Source organism: Myxocyprinus asiaticus, chromosome 33, assembly GCF_019703515.2.
Source record: "Myxocyprinus asiaticus isolate MX2 ecotype Aquarium Trade chromosome 33, UBuf_Myxa_2, whole genome shotgun sequence".
Taxonomy (NCBI): Eukaryota; Metazoa; Chordata; class Actinopteri; order Cypriniformes; family Catostomidae; genus Myxocyprinus; species Myxocyprinus asiaticus.
Window position 1 is genome coordinate 27,235,089 of NC_059376.1, and position 21,213 is coordinate 27,256,301.

A 21,213-nucleotide genomic window follows, 5' to 3' on the forward strand; every position below is an offset into this window, starting at 1 on the left:
TCTCCAAAGCCTTAAATGCCAGTCAGTACTGTTCAATCACTTAAGAAGTGGAAAATTCAGGGATCATTTGATGCCAAGCCAAGGTCAGGTAGACCAAGAAAGATTTCAGCCACAACTGTCAGAAGAATTGTTCGGGATACAAAGAAAAACCCACAGGTAACCTCAGGAGAAATACAGGCTGCTCTGGAAAAAGACGGTGTGGTTGTTTCAAGCAGCACAATACGACGATACTTGAGCAAATGAGCTGCATGGCCGAGTTGCCAGAAAGAAGCCTTTACTGAGCCAATGCCACAAAAAAAGGCTGCAATATGCCCGACAACACCGACACGCCTCAGTGTGCCAGAAGCTGTGTAATTTGGAGTGAAGAGACCAAAATAGAGCTTTATGGTCACAACCATAAGCGTTATGTTTGGAGAGGGGTCAACAAGTATTGTGCTCCTTGAAACAACCACACTATCTTTTTCCAGAGCAGCCTGTGTTTATCCTGAGGTTACCTGTGGGTTTTTCTTTGTATCCTGAACAATTCTTCTGGCAGTTGTGGCTGAAATCTTTCTCTGTCTACCTGACCTTGGCTTGGTATCAAATGATCCCCGAATTTTCCACTTCTTAAGTGACTGAACAGTACTGACTGGCATTTTCAAGGCTTTGGATATCTTTTTATGTCCTTTTCCAGCTTTATAAATTTCCATTACCTTGTTATGCAGGTCTTTTGACAGTTCTTTTCTGCTCCCTATGGCTCAGTATCTAGAATGCTCAGTGCATCCACGTGAGATCTAACAAACTCATTGACTATTTATACACCAATACTAATTGCAATTTAAAAAGCCACAGGTGTGGGAAGTTAACCTTTAATTGCCACTTAAACCTGTGTGTGTCACCGTGTGTGTCTGTAACAAGGCCAAACATTCAAGGGTATGTAAACTTTTGATCAGGGCCATTTGGGTGATTTCTGTTATCATGATTTAAAAAGGAGCCAAAGAACTATGTGATAATAAATGGCTTCATATGATCACTATCCTTAAATAAAAGGTTTTTTTTTTGCATGATCAGTCATTTTCAAAATAAATGCTAAAATTTCACAATTTCTGGCAGGGTATGCAAAATTTTAAGCACAACTGTACAATGCTCTATTTGATTTGAAAATTATATTACCAGAAAGTAAACAAAGATAATGGTTTTTGAGCATTTTAAATGTACTAACAAAAAACAAAAAAAAACTCCATATACTGCAAATGTGATACATTGTTCGCTAAAATAATATCATAACACAACTAAATACTAAGTTAAGGGCGATATTACATGTACAGGTGGACTTTCATGAATGTCTTAAATGAACATTATAAAACTGACCAAAGCAAATATACGAGAAGGGAACAAAGACAATTAGTGGTTCGACACTCTTGACTCACTGGATAGATTCCCTGTGTAATAGCAAGATTTTCCACAACATCTGTTCTTTCTGTTTGGCCCTGCAAACTCAGTAGACAACATTTAAAAATTAAAAGGAAAAAATGAAGACAAATCATACTGACTGACAGAAAAATACTGCAAAATGACAGCATTACTGTAAAAGTAGTAAAAATTGCTATCCAGAGGAAAAGGTCAAGATTCCATTTCATCTCCATCAAAGACTGGCGGCTCAAAACTTATCACTTCCTCGTAAGTCTGACCTGTGACACGACAGAAAACAAACAATTAAGGCTCTGAATGCAACATACATTATTAACTACACCAAACAGCACAACAAAACAGAATGGCTTGATCACAACTGATAAAATACATCATTTCAGCTAATCAAATGAGCTTAATGAGAGACAAAAAACCTAAGTGACAGAATAGTTATTGTTTAAAGTCTAACTTTTATTAACTGGCATTTCCCACATACACAGACCAGAATTCTATGGTTCACTTGACTTACGTTTCCACTCTTCGATATCAAGCTCGCGGCTCTCAAAGCTCTGATCGAAAGGCTCGGCCTCAGGTTCATCATCCGGGTCGTGGTACTGGGCAAAGTACGGGTGCGCCAGAGCCTCCGCTGCTGTGATGCGCTTATCTGTATCCAAAACCAGCATCTTCTCCAGAAGATCCACAGCTACATACATACATACAAGAATGATTTTTTTCTTGAATTAAATATTAAAGAATTAAAGGGATAGTTCCTCAAAAAATGAAAATTGTCATTATTTACTCACCCTCATGTAGTTCCAAAGCCATATGACTGACTTTCTTTCATGAAACACAAAAAGAAATGTTAGACAATGTTAAACTCAATCACCATTCACTTTCATTGTATGGAAAAAGCAGCAATGAAAGTGAATGGTGACTGAAGCTAACATTCTGCCTAACATCTATCTCATTTTGTCTCCCATGAAAAAATAAGTCATACAGGGTTGAAATAACATGAGGACAAGTGAATGATGACAATTTTAATTTCGGGTTAAAATATCCCTTTAAAAAGAGTTTTCAGAAATATATTATTTATAAATGTATATGCACGTATAAAAAAAAAATTGCAAAAGAACAGGAACTGTAGTGGTACATAAATAGTAGATACTGAGGAATGATCTCAATTATTAATGTGTACATTTATTTATTTAGTTTTTCAAAAAGAAAATATTGTATGCTACCTAATGCTAAACGTACTTTATTTGCACACAAACACAAATCATTTTGAATGGTTACCTAGTGGATTAGCCCCTACAAACACGTCAGCAAAATTCATCTTGGGCATCTGAGCCAGTGAGTTGATGTAAGTACGAGCCTGTGGATATAAATGGGTAAACGGTGAACCAAACAGACATTTAAGCAGAATGATCTTTAGCAGTTTAACAGTAGAACTAACAGAGCTAGGTAATAAAGTGGTTCATAAATAATGTGTCTGTAATCATCAAATGTTAAGTTTTTCTTTGATCAAGTTAATATTACAATAAAGAATTGAGCATGTTCTTGACTCAGTCGCTATGGCAAATGCTTGGGTGTTTTTCACATACATGGCTAACCCTGTAAATAATGAAACTGTGGTGTTAGTATGTGGTGCCATTTGAATAATGCAACACACAAACACATTCAGAAGGCAGAGGGGATTGTGCTGGCAATAACGGACAGTGATTTCAGCTCGCAAACATCAATAAATAACTGCATAACAGCTCGCCAAAAAGCAATCTTCCCCCAGAGAAAGTGGAGAAGATGGAGAAACTCTGTTTTGGGTGGAGCCTATTACTACTACAACTACTATTATAATAGTATGCATGCTTTATATATACAAAATAACATGACTTACATGCTATCAAAATTGTGTCAGCAGAATGAATTTGTGTTGTCATTAAATTGTACCGGAAGTAATGGAAATTCATCAGGTCTGCTAACTAAAGGGCATGATGGGTATTCTGCACATTGAGATTGGGCCACAGTGAGCTCACCTCATGGCTCGGCATCCTGCTTATTAGAGATGCAGGTGGAGTTCCTGTGAGTCGCATTATCTGTTGAAGTTGGTTTATATCTTTGAAGGCCAGGTCAAGGAGCTTACGGTGAACAAATTTAGCATAATGCATATCTATCAAAAGTTATATGTAAATTATATTGTGGTTCTCCACTGCTCTAGGAAGAAAGACAGGAAGAGAGAGAGAGAAGTTTGGCATGCAAATTGCCTTAAACAGCTGAGAAGAATGACATGCTTTGAATAGCAGGTGTATTAAAATCAGTTTAGAAGAAACACCGCTACCACCAGCAAAGCTAGAGGACAAAATCAGGCACGTTAATTTCAGTTAGATGTCTCAAACATAAGTTTAGATAATTTCACCTTAAAGTGTGAAAGCCAAAAGTTTTAGTTAGAGAACACTAAAATATATATATATATATATATATATATATATATATATATATATATATATATATATATATATATATATATATATATTGTTTTAATTGGCAAGATTAAACAACCACAATCAATGCATGTTACTGTACAAATCGAGACACAGATGCTTTTAGCTACCCAGTATGAAAAACATCTCAAACTCACAGAGTCCGACGATATTTTCATTAACAGCTCAGGTCCTGGAGTTCCAACAAGATGCATAATGAGTTTCAACTGATCGATGTCTAGCAAAGTGAATTAAGGAAAAACTAGCAAAAGGAAAACTAGTATGGCTCTAGGGAAGGGCACTATAGCTGGATCAAAGAGCACCACATCCTGGAGAATGTTTTTAGCTTCATAATCCGTATCCCAGACGATGTATGAATTAAAAATAATAATAATAAAAAAGCACCTTAAAAAGGTCCAATTAATATTTTTTTTTCCTCATAAAACAGTTTTACACAAAGTATTAAATATATGTATATACTAGGGGTGTAACGATTCACTCATCTCACGATTCGGTTCACATTACTGAACTCACAGTTCGGTTCATGATTCGTTAAACTAAGCCTACTGTAAATCAAGAAAAGTTAGATTTGAGGCCTGGGTAGCTCAGCAAATAAAGACGCTGACTACCACCCCTGGAGTCAAGAGTTCGAATCCAGGTCGTGCTGAGTGACTCCAGCCAGGTCTCCTAAGCAACCAAATTGGCCCGGTTGCTAGGTAGGGTCACATGGGTTAACCTCCCCGTGGTCGCTATAATGTGTGGTTCTCGCTCTCGGTGGGCCGCGTGGTGAGTTGTGCATGGATGCGGAGAATAGCGTGAAGCCTCCACACGCACTACATCTCCGCAGTAATGCACTCAACAAGCCACATGATAAGATGCGCTGATTGACGGTCTCAGACGTGGAGGCAACTGAGATTCATCCTCGCCACCCACAAGAACTTAGAGCGCATTGGGAATTGGGCATTCCAAATTGGGGAGAAAAAAAAAAAAAAAAAAAAAAACACACACACAAATTTAATAATAATAAACTTTAAATCTTATTTTAAACACATATGCAAAACTTTCAGAGGTTGAATATTTTCAGCCTGGCCAGCAAAAGCAATTCAGAAGTTGCTACACAGGTGTGCTCTGCCTTTAAGAGGGAAACTATTTGGCAAGGATGTATGTGTGGAGGCGAGGGCGTGGCCGAACGCTGTGCTGCGGAGAGTGAAGCGAGGGAAATGATTGACACCTGTGCTTAACACCTGTCTAAGACAGCGGGAGACATGTTTGTGTATGTTGGCTGAGTTATTTACCTGAAGCTGCACCGTTGTGCTCTTAAGCAAACGAGTTTAGGTTTTGTTAATAAAAGTGACAGCGTCTCCCGCTTCCTCATTCTTGGAACCTCATTACAGTATGTTCCATGGTTGAGGAGCCAGATGCATTAAGAGTAGGCAGCCATTCAAGAAACAGTATCAAATATGCAAAGCCGGAGGGAAAAAACACATTGCAAGTGCTGAAAAGTGAAAACATTAGTTACTGGAATGGAATTAAAGACACAGAAAGGGGAGCAAAAGAGAGAGAGGGGCATGTCATTTCCTGCAGGGCAGTTTATTGCGCTCTCATAATGATGGATCACATATCCTTCCAATCACTGCTGCCTCATGTGGTGCAGACTGAAGGCTGGCCTTAAGTAAGCAAAGGGGACAAAAGTTCAGTGTAGGAGTTTCTGCCGTAGCTAATATGCACACTGCAAGGAGAGGGAAAAAACAAGAGAAAGAAAGTGAAAAAGAATCAAACTACTGTAGATCATAATGTGGTGTTAAAGGGTTGGTTCACCCAAAAATGTAAATTGTAATTTACTCTATTTCATATTGTTCTAAACTCATATGACTTACTTTCTAACATCTAAGTCATACGGGTTTGAAACAACATGAGCGAGTAAATGACAACTGATTTTTCAGTTTTGAACTAACAACATTAATCTGAAATTTGCATATATTTAAAACAGTATAAGCTCAAAATGAGTTGATATCTTAAAGGCACTTCATACTAATACACTTTTCTGGCTCAGAACCATGAAGCAATTTGCAGAGAGGATTCTGCAGATCAGTGTGAGGAAAACAAGAGGAAAAAGGATACGATCTGTTCCAGGAAACAAAGTCCTGCCCGTCAACAGCTCAGCCATTATGCAGCCCACTGACCAAATGTCCACTGGAAAATAAAGCCAAATACCAACATCAGCAGGGAGACTGCAAGAACATGTTTCCATCTCTTTACCAATACAGCTGTTTGCTGACCCAGATTTGCTGTCAAAAAGAGCCTTATAGCTTACATTCTATCAAAGTGAATATTCTATCAAATTTAATCACTTATGTCGTCCCAAACTCTTATAACTTATTTTGTGCAGAGCGCAAAATGATACGTTTTAACAAATATCATGGACTGTCAATAGAATTGCAGAGGACAGTGCCTCACTTTAAAGCTTAAAAAAAGTAGGCTTGTGCATTATTTTCTATGCATTGTTTTAAGCCCGCTATACACTGTAGGATTTTTACAGTCCTTTAAGATTGCTGCTTATCTGACTGTACGATATGAACGCATTGAGATTGCCATAGCACACTGTGCAACATTGTCAGATTGTATGATACACATCGTAGCTGACTGTGGTCCCATTCGTCCCGATCAGTGAACGTGAGCATTGCAGAATAGAAGCGAAATGCCGAGATTTGCCTGGAGGAGCTTTTTTGTTTTCCTGAAAGTCAGGACATGATCAGCATTGCTCCAGTACCACTCAATCACAAGCATATCATAAAAAGAAAGATGGATTTTTTAGGCCTATAACAAGACATACTGATCACAAATACAGAAAATTACACATGAGAATGAATGCGAGTGGGGAAGGTAGCCTACAGTTATAATTAGCTACTACAAGCAAAGATTTCTTTTGGAAATAAAAACTTTATAAATTACAAAGTTCTGAGTTCATATAGGGAAAACTAAAAAGGTGGATTATAGAATGTCTCTCTTCTTTTAGATTAGTAACCTATATTCCACGCAAAATTTCTCAAATTCATGTAGACTAATAATAATTACATTTATTTACATTTATTAATTTGACAAATGCTTTTATACAAAGAGACTTACAAAAGAGGAATAATACATCATAAGTGATTCATCTTACAGTGGTACAAAAAATGCTGCATTACAAAGTTACACTAGCATCAGAATAATAGTATCCAAGACAGATAAGAGTGCAACAAGAATATATATTTTATATATATATATATATTTTTTTTTTTAATAATTTTGTTTCCAATGAGTGAAATGGAAAAGATGGTGTTTTTAGCCATTTTTTGAAGAGTTGGGAAGGTCATTCCACCAATGTGGTACAGTGAAACCGAAAGTCTGGGAAAGTGTTTTGGTGCCTCTTTGTGTTGTTGCTAATATAGCGCTTGGAAATTCCCTATGGATAATGCACAAACACAACATACATAGATTTCTATAACTGTATCCAATTGTATCTGCTGATTTGGATTGAAACGTCCCAGTATTTTCTGCTTATTACAACTTTTGATATAAAATGTAAAGAAAAAAATCATTGAAAGAGCTTGATTGATAACTGGGCACAAATGTTGCTATGGTGCAGACGTCGAGCAGGTGTCTTTCCAAGGAGCATACTCAGCGGGGTTTCTCTGAAAACAGTGAATTGGGGTGCGAGAGAGGAGCAGATTCTCACCTGGCCATCGTAATAGCAGTCACACTATACGAATGCGATGCTACATTTCGACACTTCCAGAACTTCAGAGACTAAAGATCATCGCAAAGGCTATTAATCGGCTGTCGGTGAGCATGTCACATTCATTAAAACATCTCATTTTGTATTCTGCACAAGAAAGTCAAAAGGGTTTAGAAAGTAAATGATAACAGAATTGAACTGACCAATAGAAGGAAGATGTGAGATCTTCCCACAACCTCACAGCCATAGCTGCAATATAAATTCTCTACAGTGACAATGTGAGGTTCAGTCTTACTTCTGTGCAACTTTTCATTCCAAAAAATACTTTTTGGAAAAACAAACCAAGACAAAGTATTTTTTTTTAATTGTACTTAAAGGGATACTTCACCCAAAAATGAAAATTATCTCATTTACTCACCATAATGTCATCCCAGATGTGTATGACTTTCTATTTCTTGCACAAAACACAAAGATTTTTAGAAGAATATGTCAGCTCTGTTGGCTACTTCAATTCAAGTGAATGGTAACCAGAACTTTGAAGCTCCAAAAAGCAAATAAAGGCAGCATAAAAGTAATCCATAAGACTGCAGTGGTTAAATTTATATCTTCAGAAGCGATATGATAGCTGTAAGAAACAGACCAATATTTAAGTCCTTTTTTACTATAAATATCCACCTTTGACCAGTAGGTGGTGATATGCACGAAGAATGTGAATCGCCAAAAAACAAAAGAACGTAGAAGTGAAAGTTTGTGATGGGAAAATTAAGCTTTATGAAGCAACGAGGCTTTAAACACAAATTTACTGAAAATGGGTTTATTACTGGAAGCTTTGTACACTTTACTGCACAGAATTTACTGCAATCTGGTAGTCAAAAAATGAAGTGCGCCTAGTTAGCCACTGTGGCTGACAACTTTTTGAAGCACTAAAATGTATTAACAATGCTTTTGTCATTTTCATCTTTTATTCACTAAAGTAAGTGTTCATAAATTAGAAATCACCAAGTGAACGCTCAAACCTCAAAGGCTTCATATATGAGTTAAGAAGCTGTTTCGTTCAAAAATTAAATAATGACTGAATTAATAACTGATTATTAATGTTTCGATTGGAAAATAAAATTGCTTGTGGGCTGGGCAGTAACATTTTATTAACAGGGGAGTGAAATGTGCTTATGTGACTGCATTGGGTTCAAACTTGTGCTGGGACTTGCGTTTCTTTTGAAACGGATACCGAAGCATTCACATGGTTTTTAGCCAAATAAAGCTTCGGACGTCACAGATCATGTGATTTTTCCTTAAACTAACCAAGCTTGGAAGCTTCAGTGTCAAATGTCACATCACTAGTGAAAGTGAAGATTGCCAGTAAAAAGGTCTTAAATATTGATCTGTTTCTTACACACACACCTGTCATAACACTTCTGAAGATAATGGTTTAATCACTGGAGTTTTATGGATTAATTTGATGCTGCCTTTGTGCTTTTGGAGCTTTAAGATTTTGGTACCCAACCACTTGCATTGTGAGGACCAACAGAGCTGAAATATTCTTCTAAAAATCTTTGTGTTCAGCAGAAGAAAAAGTCATACACATCTTGAATGGCATGAGGGTGAGTAAATGATGAAAGAATTTTCATTTTTGGGTGAACTATCCCTTTAAAAACATTTTTAATTCCTGTTTTGTTTTTTTAACAACATTCTCCATAAATTGGCTGATTTTTATTGTACCAGATGCAGGTTGTATACCTGTCATGTTATAGTGCATCCAGTTGAGCATGATCTCTGGGGCACGGTACCACCTTGTGGCCACATACCCCGTCATCTCATCATCTGTGTGTCGAGCCAAACCAAAGTCAAGGATCTGAAAAGGCAGGAGGGAGAGAGAGAGAGAGAGAGAAGACAGGCATTCTTTTAATTTAAGATGTAGCATGTCTGTTGCAAGTAACTATATTTTTAGCAAATGTATCACAACATGTGACCAAAACAAAAACCACTGACTCACCTTAAGTTCACAGTCTTCATTTACTGCCAGATTACTGGGTTTCAAGTCCTAGGAAACAACAAATGAATATTACTTTGTAAGTCCATTTTATATAATTTAACCCACCAATTAACCAGCTACCAACTGTTCAACTGTTGAGGAACATCCACCAGTGATTTAAATAGCCTCTGTGGAATGCTGAAGATTGTCACAGGCAATAATTTCAGCTCATGCCTTAGTTTATAAAACGAATAGAAAATGCATTTTTTGTATATATTTTTATTATTATTATTTGTAAAAGTAAAAAATTCCCATTTAGGTGGCACTACTGTTCTAGGTGGGACTTTCTAGGTGAATGTACTTCGGGTTATGCATTTCTGACATAACTTCTGTGGATTTATTCACAGTGCTGCCTGCTTGCCTGTCAAGCTTCCAGTGCAAGTATTATTTACTGCAAACATATTTTATTCTTTTCACAAAATGGAGGAATGAGAAATTATTTTCTGTGGTAATCGATAGCATTCCAAAGATAACATTCCATAAAATAATGATTAAAAAAAATACGATTTCAGAGACAAAAGAAGTCTTATACAAAAGCATGCAAGCCTGAGCATGGGATAAAGTAATGCCAAGGAGAATTGGCTCTATGCTGCAACACTGAAAAAAAAAAAAAATCATACTGAATTTTTGGGGAAACAACCTGCAAGCTGTTTTTAAATACATGAGAAAATACTTACCCTGTGAATTATGTCTGCCGAATGGATGTACTGGTAAAAGGAAAAAGAAAAAGTGTAAGAGAAAGGGGTTGTTATGTGAGAGACAAAAAAACAAAAAAGACATATTTTAGGTTTACATTAACATTCACGCTAAAATAAGTCAAATAAATAATTGGAAGACATTTTTTCTTTTAATTTTTTTATACAAATGAACAAAATACAACAAGATACAGCTTAAAAACAATATGTATTTATGCTCATATCAGACTGAAGATCTGAAACTTTGTTGTGTTTGTTACAGGGTTTTAAAAGTTCACCTTCAGTCCCCGCAGGATCTGGTAAATAAGGAACTGAACATGATCGTCGGTCAGCTTCTGACACTTCACTATATTATTTAGGTCAGCGCCCATTAGATGAGTCACCAGGTACCTGTCAAACAGTAAACACAAAGAATGTTATTCTCCTGCTATTTGTTTAACCTGGTGTTAGAAGTGACAGCAGAGCTTGACATGCAGGAAACATTTAGTTCTATTCAGACAAAATCTGTTAATCTTGATGTGCTTTTTCATGTAAAGCTGACAGCACTCTCTCTTAACACAAATTTTGGCTATGGAGCTCAAAAACGAACTTATGTCAACGTCCAGGTGTGCTGGATCAGTGTGCTGGATTAGGCAGCTGCTTTTTTTCTTCATTTATGGCATTTTGTAACTTTATTAACAGAGAGCAAGAGAGAGATAACTATAGAGAGAACAAGGGGGAAATCGGGAGTGGGAAATGTAGCAAGCTAGATTCAAACTTGCTAGATTCAAACTTTAAATAAAAATAATTGACATGACTTTAAAGAATTGTTCACCCAAAAATGAAAATTCTCTCGTTATTCACTTACCCCGATGCCATCCCAGAAGTGTATGACTGTCTTTCCTCAGCAGAACACAAGTTAAGATTTTTAGAAGAATTTTGAAGTTCTGTAGGTCCTAAAAATATAAGTAAATGGGTGCCATCAGGCTGCTGGACAGTCCAAGATGCATATTTAGGCAGCATAAAAGTAATCCACATGACTCCAGTTGATCAATTAATGTTTCTGAAACAAATCAATAGGTTGGTGTAACAAACAAATCGATAATTAAAACGTATTAACTTTTATATATAAAAAAAAAAAAAAAAAAAAGCTACCACCAGCAGTCGACGCATCAGTGACATAAGCACTATGGCTCTAAGACGGAAGTGTGCACTTGGTACACAACAGAGGAATGAACGTTATGCAAGAGTTAGTTCATTTAAAATAGCAATACAGCGCTGGCCGGACACAACGATTTAAAGTAAAAAAACGTTTTAATTAGCGATTTATTTCTTACACCAATTTATCGATTTGCTTCAGAAGACATTAACTGATTGACTGGAGTCCTGTGGATTACATTTATTCTGCCTAAATATGCCTTTTGGACCGTCAAACAGCCAGCAGCCTGATGGCACCCATTTACTTACAATATAAGGACCTACAGTACAGAGCTTCAACCTTTTTGTAAAATCTTAATTTGTGTTCTTCTGAAGAAAGACAGTCGTACACATCCGGGATGGCATCAGGGTTAGTGAATAATGAGAGAATTTTCATTTTTGGGTGAAATATTCCTTTAAAGAGATGTGATGTACACTATATTGCCAAAAGTATTCGCTCACCCATCCAAATAATTGAATTCAGGTGTTTCAATCACTTCCATGGCCACAGGTGTATAAAATGAAGCACCTAGGCATGCAGACTGCTTCTACAAACATTTGTGAAAGAATGGGCCGCTCTCAGGAGCTCAGTGAATTCCAGCGTGGTACTTTGATAGGATGCCACCTGTGCAACAAGTCCAGTCATGAAATTTCCTCGCTACTAAATATTCCACAGTCAACTGTCAGTGGTATTATAACAAAGTGGAAGCAATTGGGAATGACAGCAATTCAGCCACGAAGTGGTAGGCCACGTAAAATGACAGAGGATGCTGAGGCGCATAGTGCACAGAGGTCGCCAACTTTCTGCAGAGTCAATCGCTACAGACCTCCAAAGTTCATGTGGCCTTCAGATTAGCTCAAGAACAGTGTGTAGAGAGCTTCATGGAATGGGTTTCCATGGCCGAGCAGCTGCATCCAAGCCATACATCACCAAGTGCAATGCAAAGCGTTGGATGCAGTGGTGTAAAGCACGTCGCCACTGGACTCTAGAGTAGTGGAGACGCGTTCTCTGGAGTGACGAATCACGCTTCTCCATCTGGCAATCTGATGGACGAGTCTGGGTTTGGCGGTTGCCAGGAGAACGGTACTTGTCTGACTGCATTGTGCCAACAGTGAAGTTTGGTGGAGGGGGGATTATGGTGTGGGGTTGTTTTTCAGGAGCTGGGCTTGGCCCCTTAGTTCCAGTGAAAGGAACTCTGAATGCTTCAGCATACCAAGAGATTTTGGACAATTCCATGCTCCCAACTTTGTGGGAACAGTTTGGGGATGGCCCCTTCCTGTTCCAACATGACTGCACACCAGTGCACAAAGCAAGGTCCATAAAGACATGGATGAGCGAGTTTGGTGTGGAAGAACTTGACTGGCCTGCACAGAGTCCTGACCTCAACCCAATAGAGCACCTTTGGGATGAATTAGAGCGAAGACTGCGAGCCAGGCCTTCTCGTCCAACATCAGTGTCTGACCTCACAAATGCGCTTCTGGAAGAATGGTCAAAACTTCCCATAAACACACTCCTAAACCTTGTGGAAAGCCTTCCCAGAAGAGTTGAAGCTGTTATAGCTGCAAAGGGTGGGCCGACGTCATATTAAACCCTATGGATTAAGAATGGGATGTCACTTAAGTTCATATGCGTCTAAAGGCAGATGAGCGAATACTTTTGGCAATATAGTGTATAATTTAACTGCACTGAGTCAATGATTTGATTAAGCTGATCTGAAAGTGTATTAACATTTGATCCTGAATGGCTTATTACAGTATATTCTAACACATGAACAATTAGATTTTATTACAATGTTTACCTTGTACACTACATTGTCCATTCAAACACCTTGTGGTCACCTACATCATTCTACATAAGCAAATACACTTAACAAGAGGGCGGAGCTACAGATCATAGAGCAGCTGTGATACACACACAGTAGGGCTTAAAATAAGACCAACTTAATCCCAGAAACACTCACCACCCAACAGACACACTCTCAGCATTAGCGATAAACAAATATATTCCACCCCCCACACAGATTTAGAGAAAAACAGCAATAGAATAAATACAATACTATATGGGTAACTGACAATAAGTTTCAAACCGTTTCTGCAGTGTCCTATAGTAAGACCAGCTATTTATAATATCCTCAAATTAACTGAGACTAAAGTACATGGAATATGTATCCCTTTAAAATTTCACGCCACACCACAGAGCCATATAAATTAACTAGAGAAGGCAAAAAGGTGTTTATAAATGGTGAGAGCCTTAAAAAAAATGGTGACCAGTTACAGGACCCAATATATACACTTTCCCTCATACATTTATGCAACCACTTCTACACACATCGACACAGACACACAAAACACAAACTTGCAGATGCAGTGCCACCAGACAGACACCAAAACACACATACAATTACACACTGTCTCTTTTAAGCAAGAGGGTGTCATCTAGCACTGGAAATATCTATATTTATAAGAAGCCCCCGGAGCACTTGTTTTTCCAGTAGAGTTATGTCCCCTCCTACCACCACAAACATGCCTACTACTTTCAGGAGGTGGGTGGGTAGCACGAGTGTGGATGCCCTTCATCCATCACAGTGCATCAGGTCAATTTATGGCAATGGCACTGATGTTAAGTTACTGTAGCATCTGGTTTTACAACCTGGCTGTATCCTCAGCAGCATTCCACACTAGCTCCTGCTGGAGCCAGGCAGCACAAATAGCTTTGTCTCTGTGGAAACCCCAAGCTCCATTAAACCATGAAAACCAAAACTTGTTTATAATCATAATGAAGAACACCAATTTAACATAATGCTCTTGGTTTGCTTTGGTGGAAACAAACCTCAGTACTAAAGGAAGCGGTAGAGTAAACTTAAACCAGATGTTTTATTATTCAGGTATCCCGCTATAACATAATGATTTTAACTTGCTCAGCAAGATTCTGGTCAAACTATTGCTCTGACATGAGAGTAGTTGACCTAAGAGGAAACTTGCTGAAGTAGGAGATTTTTCACGTTTTGTGCTGCATTATGAAATCTTCTCACCTTCTCCAGGCCATTTCTCCGTCCATCCTACCTGCACTCACACACATAATTAACACATCTCTACTTACAGGCACTTTTCCGACTACATTTAAGCAGGCTCGAGTAACCTCACTGCTGAAGAAACCCGCACTTAATCCCACACAAATAGAACACTACTGACCAGTCTCTCTCATCCCATTCATGGCAAAAACACTTGAAAGGGCAGTTTTCAATCAAATCTCTGCCTATATCTCACAGAACAAGCTGCTGGATGACAATCAGTCAGGCTTTAAAAGTGGACACTCCACCGAGACTGCCCTGCTGTCTGTCACTGAGTCGCTGAGACGGGCGAAAGCTGAATCAAGATCATCAGTCCTGATTCTGCTGGACCTTTCTGCAGCCTTTGACACAGTCAACCATCAGATCTTACTCTCTACCCTCTCTTCGCTGGGCATCATAGGAACTGTGCTTGACTGGTTTAATTCCTATCTCTCAGGTAGGTCCTTCAAGGTAGCCTGGAGAGGTGAGGTATCCAAGCCACATCAGCTACTTACTGGGGTACATCAGGGATCAGTGCTTGGGCCACTTCTCTTCTCTATATACACAACATCACTGAGACCCATCATTCAGGCACATGGTTTCTCTTACCACTGCTACGCTGATGACACGCAACTCTACTTGTCTTTCCAGCCCAACGACACCACAGTGACTGCTCGAATTTCTGCCTGCCTGGCGGACATCTCGGCCTGGATGAAGGAGCACCACCTACAACTCAACCCAGCCAAGACTGAACTCCTTGTCTTTCCAGCCAACCCTGATGTTGAACACAACATCACCGTGCAGCTGGGTGCAACTACAGTTACGCCTTCCAAATCGGTCAGAAATCTAGGGGTAACCATCGACAACAGACTAAATTTCACAGACCACATCTCAAAGACCGCAAGATCACGTAGATTTACACTCTACAATATCAGGAAGATAAGACCCTTCCTCTCTGAACATGCCACACAACTGCTTGTCCAGTCACTTGTCATAACTAGACTGGACTACTGTAATGCTCTCATTGCAGGCCTCCCTGCATGTGCAACTAGACCCCTCCAAATGATCCAGAATGCAGCAGCACGTCTGGTCTTTAATGAACCAAAGAGAGCACATGTTACACCACTCCTTGTCTCTCTCCACCTGCTACCGGTTAATGCAAGTATCAAATTCAAGGCTCTGATGCTGGCATACAGAACAGTCACTGGGTCTGCTCCAGCATACCTAAAATCATTTATGCAGAGCTACGTGCCCACTAGAAGCCTGCGGTCAGCTAAGGAACGTCGCCTTGTTGTACCAACACAAAAAGGCACCAAAGCACTTTCCCGGACTTTCAGCTTCATCGTACCACGTTGGTGGAACGACCTTCCCAACTCCATCCATGAAGCTGACTCACTCTCTGTCTTCAAAAAACGACTAAAGACACATCTTTTCCATGAGCACTTAACCAGTCATAAAAAAAAAATAAAAAAATAAAAAAATTCTGTTGCACTTTATTCTGTTTTGAATACTATTATGATGCTAGTGATACTTTGTAATACAGCACTTTTCATACCACTGTCTCCTAAGATGATTTGCTTGTTTTCCTCTCTTGTAAGTCGCTTTGGATAAAAGCGTCTGCCAAATGAATAAATGTAAATACAATCTCACACAATTTGACATTGCGATCAGTCAAATTCATACCAATGGATTCTGTTTTTATTTTACTGATGCTGAAGTTTAGCTTCAAACTCACAGCTGATTGGTCTGTGGTCAGTAAATATTCTAAAGTGATGTGTAGTTTCAAAGCTTTCAGTGAAGGTAGCCTTAAGCTGTTGTGTCAAACCATGACATTGGTTGTCTGACACCTGTAACTTGATGCCTTCTCTCTATCAGGTGGCCTAACAGTAACCTGAGGTGTCCTCATCTTCTAAAGGTGGAGGAAGGAGTACTGTGCCTCTTACAAGTTAGACCATTTCCTCTGGTTTAACCAGATTAGTGATGAGTCATCATATTGGTGGACTGCACTCTTGCATGAAGCAGAGTCATATTCTTATTACAGCACTTATTTTATCATTGATCAGTGACTGACAGGTCAGAGGGTAGTAGTAATTGTCTGACTCACACATCATTGAACTCCTCCAGGCTGGTGGAAGGTGTAAAAACATCCAGCAGGCCGATCACCTGCAAGCACAAAGTGAAAAGGCAAATTAGAATCATTTAGTACTGCATCTGTTTTCTTGCTGCTTTAATCCACAACCTGACAGAGCAAATCTAGAATTATCACTGATGAAGTTTAGAGGTAGACCGATATATAATTTTTACCGATTAATCGGTGCCGATAGTTGCTTTTTAAATGCTGTTAGCTTTTTTTTTCTTTTTTATTGCTCCTTGTTCCTCTGTGGCCAACACCGGAGGACTCTACACTAAGAACGACTTGATTCAACAGTATAACAGTTACAGCAGCCTCTAGAGGTGAAATAAAAGCAATCACTGACACTTTGTGGGATCTAAATCTGTCATCATTGACAATATTGGTCCATATTTTTATCCTTACTTCAATGCATATTTTGATTAGATAATCAGGTGTTCTAAATTCAAAAGAGTGCATGCAAAGAAAAATGTGACTATTTGGAAATGTACTGCGTTAGCACACACATTGTGTCTCCAAATTCATATCTTCTGAAAAATAATAAACCTTATTTCTCATTAACTGGTGCAATAAATATATATTCACCAGTTTTGTATATTGGCTATAAAAGCTTAATTTGGTTAATACTTACATTTTGAGCTTTGTAAAGGGGCCAAGTATCCGTCATTTCAAAATGTGTGTTCCAGGCTTGTTTATAGTTAAAAGTCCCACGTTATGCACCAAACCTTAATTTTGTCTGGCTATTATTGGGATTTTGGTTGAACAAACTGCATCTGGGATTTTATTCATTTTGGACTTTTGTAGCCTCTATGTCTGTGCCCATCATAGTAAGGAAAGAATACCGTTTATCTACAACAGTAGAATATCAGCCAGTTAATTGGTTCTCTGCCTTTCCCACCACCATAATTATCGTATCGGCAAAATCCACTATCAGTCGACCTCTAATAAAGTTCTAGAATATCCTGTCAGACAAACAACCAAAATGGGTATGATAAAGAAATTAAGTGCAGTGTGGGATTTCTGCATCATTAAAGCCACTAAACTAATGTTTCCAAACAGATTTCCCAAATGCTCTTTCCATCTGGGACAAGTAGTCCTGCCCCAAATTCTTTCATTGGTTGAGCTGCCACAGAGCCACTTCATTAACAATTTTTGGGCAAATCAACCTGCAGTGCAAATGGCTTTCTTATAGTTGTCTCTGCACATTAGGCTTGGATAGGAGAACATATTTTTATATTGAAAACATTACACATAGCCACATTAAAAGTGGAAGAAGTACTGCTGAGTTTTCAAATCTGTATTATAGTGACAGACAGAATTATGGCAAAATCTTTGGAATTTTTTGGAAATTGAAAGCCCCAGTCCGCAATATGAAAACATGCACTAAACAAACTGTGCAAAATGTCTTCTTTTGTATTACACTGTGAGGGAAGACAATAAGGGTTTGTAACAACATGAAGGTGAGCAAATGATTTAATTTTTTGATGAATTAACCCTTTAACCATTAGGCTTCCACCATCCCTCTACATATAGGCCCTTTTGAATTCACTAATATCTGGGATCCAAACTCACATTCTCATGTTTCATGTGTTTGAGTAGCCGTAATTCCCGGTAGGTCCGTTTGGCATGGATGATGGACTGAAACGGCCTTGACAGCTTCTTCACAGCCACCTTCAACCCTGTCTTTTCATCATATGCGGAGCTGAAACGCACAGGAACACATGATTCAAACATGCTGGCACACTTTGCATTAAAACGCTGCTTTGTTGCACAACTGGAACTCAGACATGCTGCAACAGGACTCATGTTTCTGTTAGACTAGTGTGTGCACAAAGTTAAAACCAGTAAAATGTAGGAGTCAGCATATGTTCCTGCCCCTAGATTTAAGCCTGAAACAAAAATTGGCCAGATTCTCACTTCCTCATAGAGAAAACCCATTTTATAACATTTACAGAAGGAACTGAAGGGTAAAACCTATTGCAACCAAGTCACAAAGTACATTTGTAAGAACAGAATGTACAGTTTATGTTCAAGCATCTGTCAAACAAGCTATGCAGGCCTAACTGTGGAAAAGGAAGGGTATCACACTGATAAGATGCTGTCTTAATTTTATGAAACAGCATATTTCACATCCTATAGCTAACTTGGTCCAGAGATATAATAGATCTTATCAAACTAAATCACAGTGCTCTTTATTTGAATAATATGTTGCAGAATACAGTGCACAGACTGAGAGATGAGCCTGGTACTTCAAACCCTGTGCAATCTGTTCATCACATATTCAATTACATGGACACAATAAGGGCCCCGTGAAATATAATCCAGATAGCATGGTTGCCTAGCATCAAAAACTTCTAAGTCATGTTGGTGCATACACAACCTGTCTACCCTGAGTAAAAAGAGTCACTTAAAAAATTAGCCTGGCTGTATAATGTAAGAGACCTTTCGGAAATCATTTGCAAACATTAAGGAGTGATGTAACACTTGGGTTTGGTTTTTGAGTTTAACAAAGAAACAGAAGTCTTCAAATGTTTACAAATGTGACTAGATTAAAGTGGGTCACTTCTCACATGTCGTAACCACCAACATATTTCTATAACACAACAACAGTTTTTAGGTGAATCATACAAATCCAACTGTGAGCAAATCTCAGCACAAACCACTAAAAAAACATCCTCGTTACAAATAATGCACAAAAATTAGAGCAATCCAGAGGAATCAATCATGAGATTAAGATATAGCAAAAGAAAAGCCCAGTGCTTAGTGTTGCACCTCATCCTGGGTGTTACTATCTGCAAACGAGAAATTAAGTGCTATGAATCACTGACAACAATCGTGAAATTAAATGCAGCTGTGACTCATGGACTGTGCCTTAAATCCTAGTGAGCTGCCAACTAATGGGGCCAGTCACACTGAATATAAATCGAGGTTCCAGTGAGGCACATACCGTACAATGTTTGTGAATGGGGCCAATTTATGGAGGGTTTAAAGGCAGAAATGTGAAGCTTATAATTGTATAAAAGCACTTACTTTAATTCTTATGTTAAATCCTGTGTATTATTTAAGCTGTAAAGTTATTTAAATCGGTTTTAAGGTTTATGGCATATGTCATAATGGCAATAAAGTTGTAAAATCGGGTAGGCCTATAATTTTAGACATATTGGGTTTGTTAGCAATTTCATCACACTAAAATCATGTTAATACTTTTGAAACCGTGAGTATTTTAACCTTTACAAATCTGCCCCATTTACTTCCATTGTAAGTGACTCTACCCAGATTTTTGCTTTTTCCAATTAAAGAATTCAAGTCGAAATTCGAAAACAAGTAAACAAAATTTTTGGTAAACAGAATTACGCCATAAATGCTTTCGGTTGAGCTTAACTTATATTGAACCCGGTATATTCCTTTAAAAGAACTGCAACTGTTAAAAACGCGTCTCGAGACACCTGCGTCAAGCTTTACCGCAAGAACACGTTCGGTGTGAACGGCCCCTAATAAGAGAGCAATTATGGAGCGCAGTGCTGCCCAAAACAGCTGTCTATGTAGGCAGCTCACTAGGTCTTGAAGCACGGCCATGGTGTATCATCTGTGGAGTGACCTCATTCAGGTCAGACCCCACCATATGTCCGCATTAAGACCCCATTACAACACTGAACAGGGCGAATGAAGCCTAGTTCTGGTTCATCCACAAGCAAAAAGTTCTGTTTTTTTCGTGGCATTCATCTCTTAATGCCAAATCAGTTTAAATGTGTGCCACAAAATCATTAGGTGTATCATACAGGATGAACACCGCAAAAGGACAATCACTATGAAACTGGTATGTATGCGTGCAAGACTGCCGTTACAACACATGCGAGACTTTGCATGTTTATAAAGAATAATCACAAAAGTTAAAGCTCTTTGCAACATTACAAACACTTCTAACCGGCTGTGACTCGACTATCAATCTCTCTTGTATAACAGACGTGGGACTTTGCACTTGCTTCTTATTAGCAAGTTTGCTAACGCTGTGTGGGCCCGTGAAAATGAATGGGACGCAGCGTTCCGCCATCGAGAACAGCACATATATATTTACCAAACAGTTCCGTATGCACCCGAGCCGACGGGAGACAGGTTCTGATAGCGTACAGGGACCTCCCAGATCGTCTTGTTGACCTCCTGTCGATAGAACGTGGGTCTTTCTTTCTGCGACATGCCTGCAGAATGAGCCCCCGAGGCGAGGTGAGGTTAGAGACTTCTGCTTTCCCTGGCTCGTCTGTGATTCACGATAGTTGACTTGTCTTGCAACAGTTATTTAGGATATAAAGTAAGTAATAAACGACCGATAAAGTCGACCATGCACGCGGACGCTTAAAAACGAACAATTCCGATTAGTTTAATTCATGCCAGCGGGTCCAAATCTTTTTGGAATTTGACTGTTCGGAAGTTCCGGGTCGCGGTAATCTATCCCGTCCGCGTCTCTCCCTGCTGCAAATGAAAGTCACGGTAAAGCAAACTACGCTCCCAAGCGCGCTCCCTGCAACATGCACACGCAGATGGATAATTAAA

General features: G+C 38.8%; 1 protein-coding gene across 2 annotated transcripts; it reads right to left on the reverse strand.

Annotated features, from left to right (window-relative positions):
- Positions 1-1,022: 1,022 nt before the first annotated feature.
- Positions 1,023-21,144, reverse strand: LOC127423814 (mitogen-activated protein kinase 14A). 2 transcript variants are annotated; one of them, XM_051668433.1, is made up of 12 exons: positions 20,741-21,144; positions 18,238-18,367; positions 16,639-16,697; positions 10,587-10,698; positions 10,291-10,320; positions 9,575-9,622; positions 9,319-9,433; positions 5,985-6,056; positions 4,022-4,101; positions 2,683-2,761; positions 1,919-2,092; positions 1,023-1,670 (listed from the first exon to the last, which is right to left on the reverse strand). In XM_051668433.1, exons 1-12 carry the CDS (start codon positions 20,857-20,859, stop codon positions 1,603-1,605), a joined length of 1,086 nt encoding a protein of 361 aa, XP_051524393.1. In that variant the 5' UTR covers positions 20,860-21,144; the 3' UTR covers positions 1,023-1,602. The 2 variants fall into 2 exon arrangements, with proteins under 2 accessions (XP_051524393.1, XP_051524392.1); XM_051668432.1 differs by lacking the exon at positions 4,022-4,101 and adding an exon at positions 3,420-3,499 and having other exon boundaries at positions 1,024-1,670.
- Positions 21,145-21,213: the final 69 nt, after the last annotated feature.

Excerpts from the sequence above, each read along its gene's own strand:
- LOC127423814 (XM_051668433.1), bottom strand. The coding sequence starts at position 20,859 with ATGTCGCAGAAAGAAAGACCCACGTTCTATCGACAGGAGGTCAACAAG. Across the intron at positions 10,321-10,586 it reads AGATCCTGCGGGGACTGAAG|TACATCCATTCGGCAGACAT; the intron begins GTGAACTTTTAA and ends TCCTTTTACCAG. Across the intron at positions 2,762-4,021 it reads TGAAAATATCGTCGGACTCT|GCTCGTACTTACATCAACTC; the intron begins GTGAGTTTGAGA and ends TTATATCCACAG.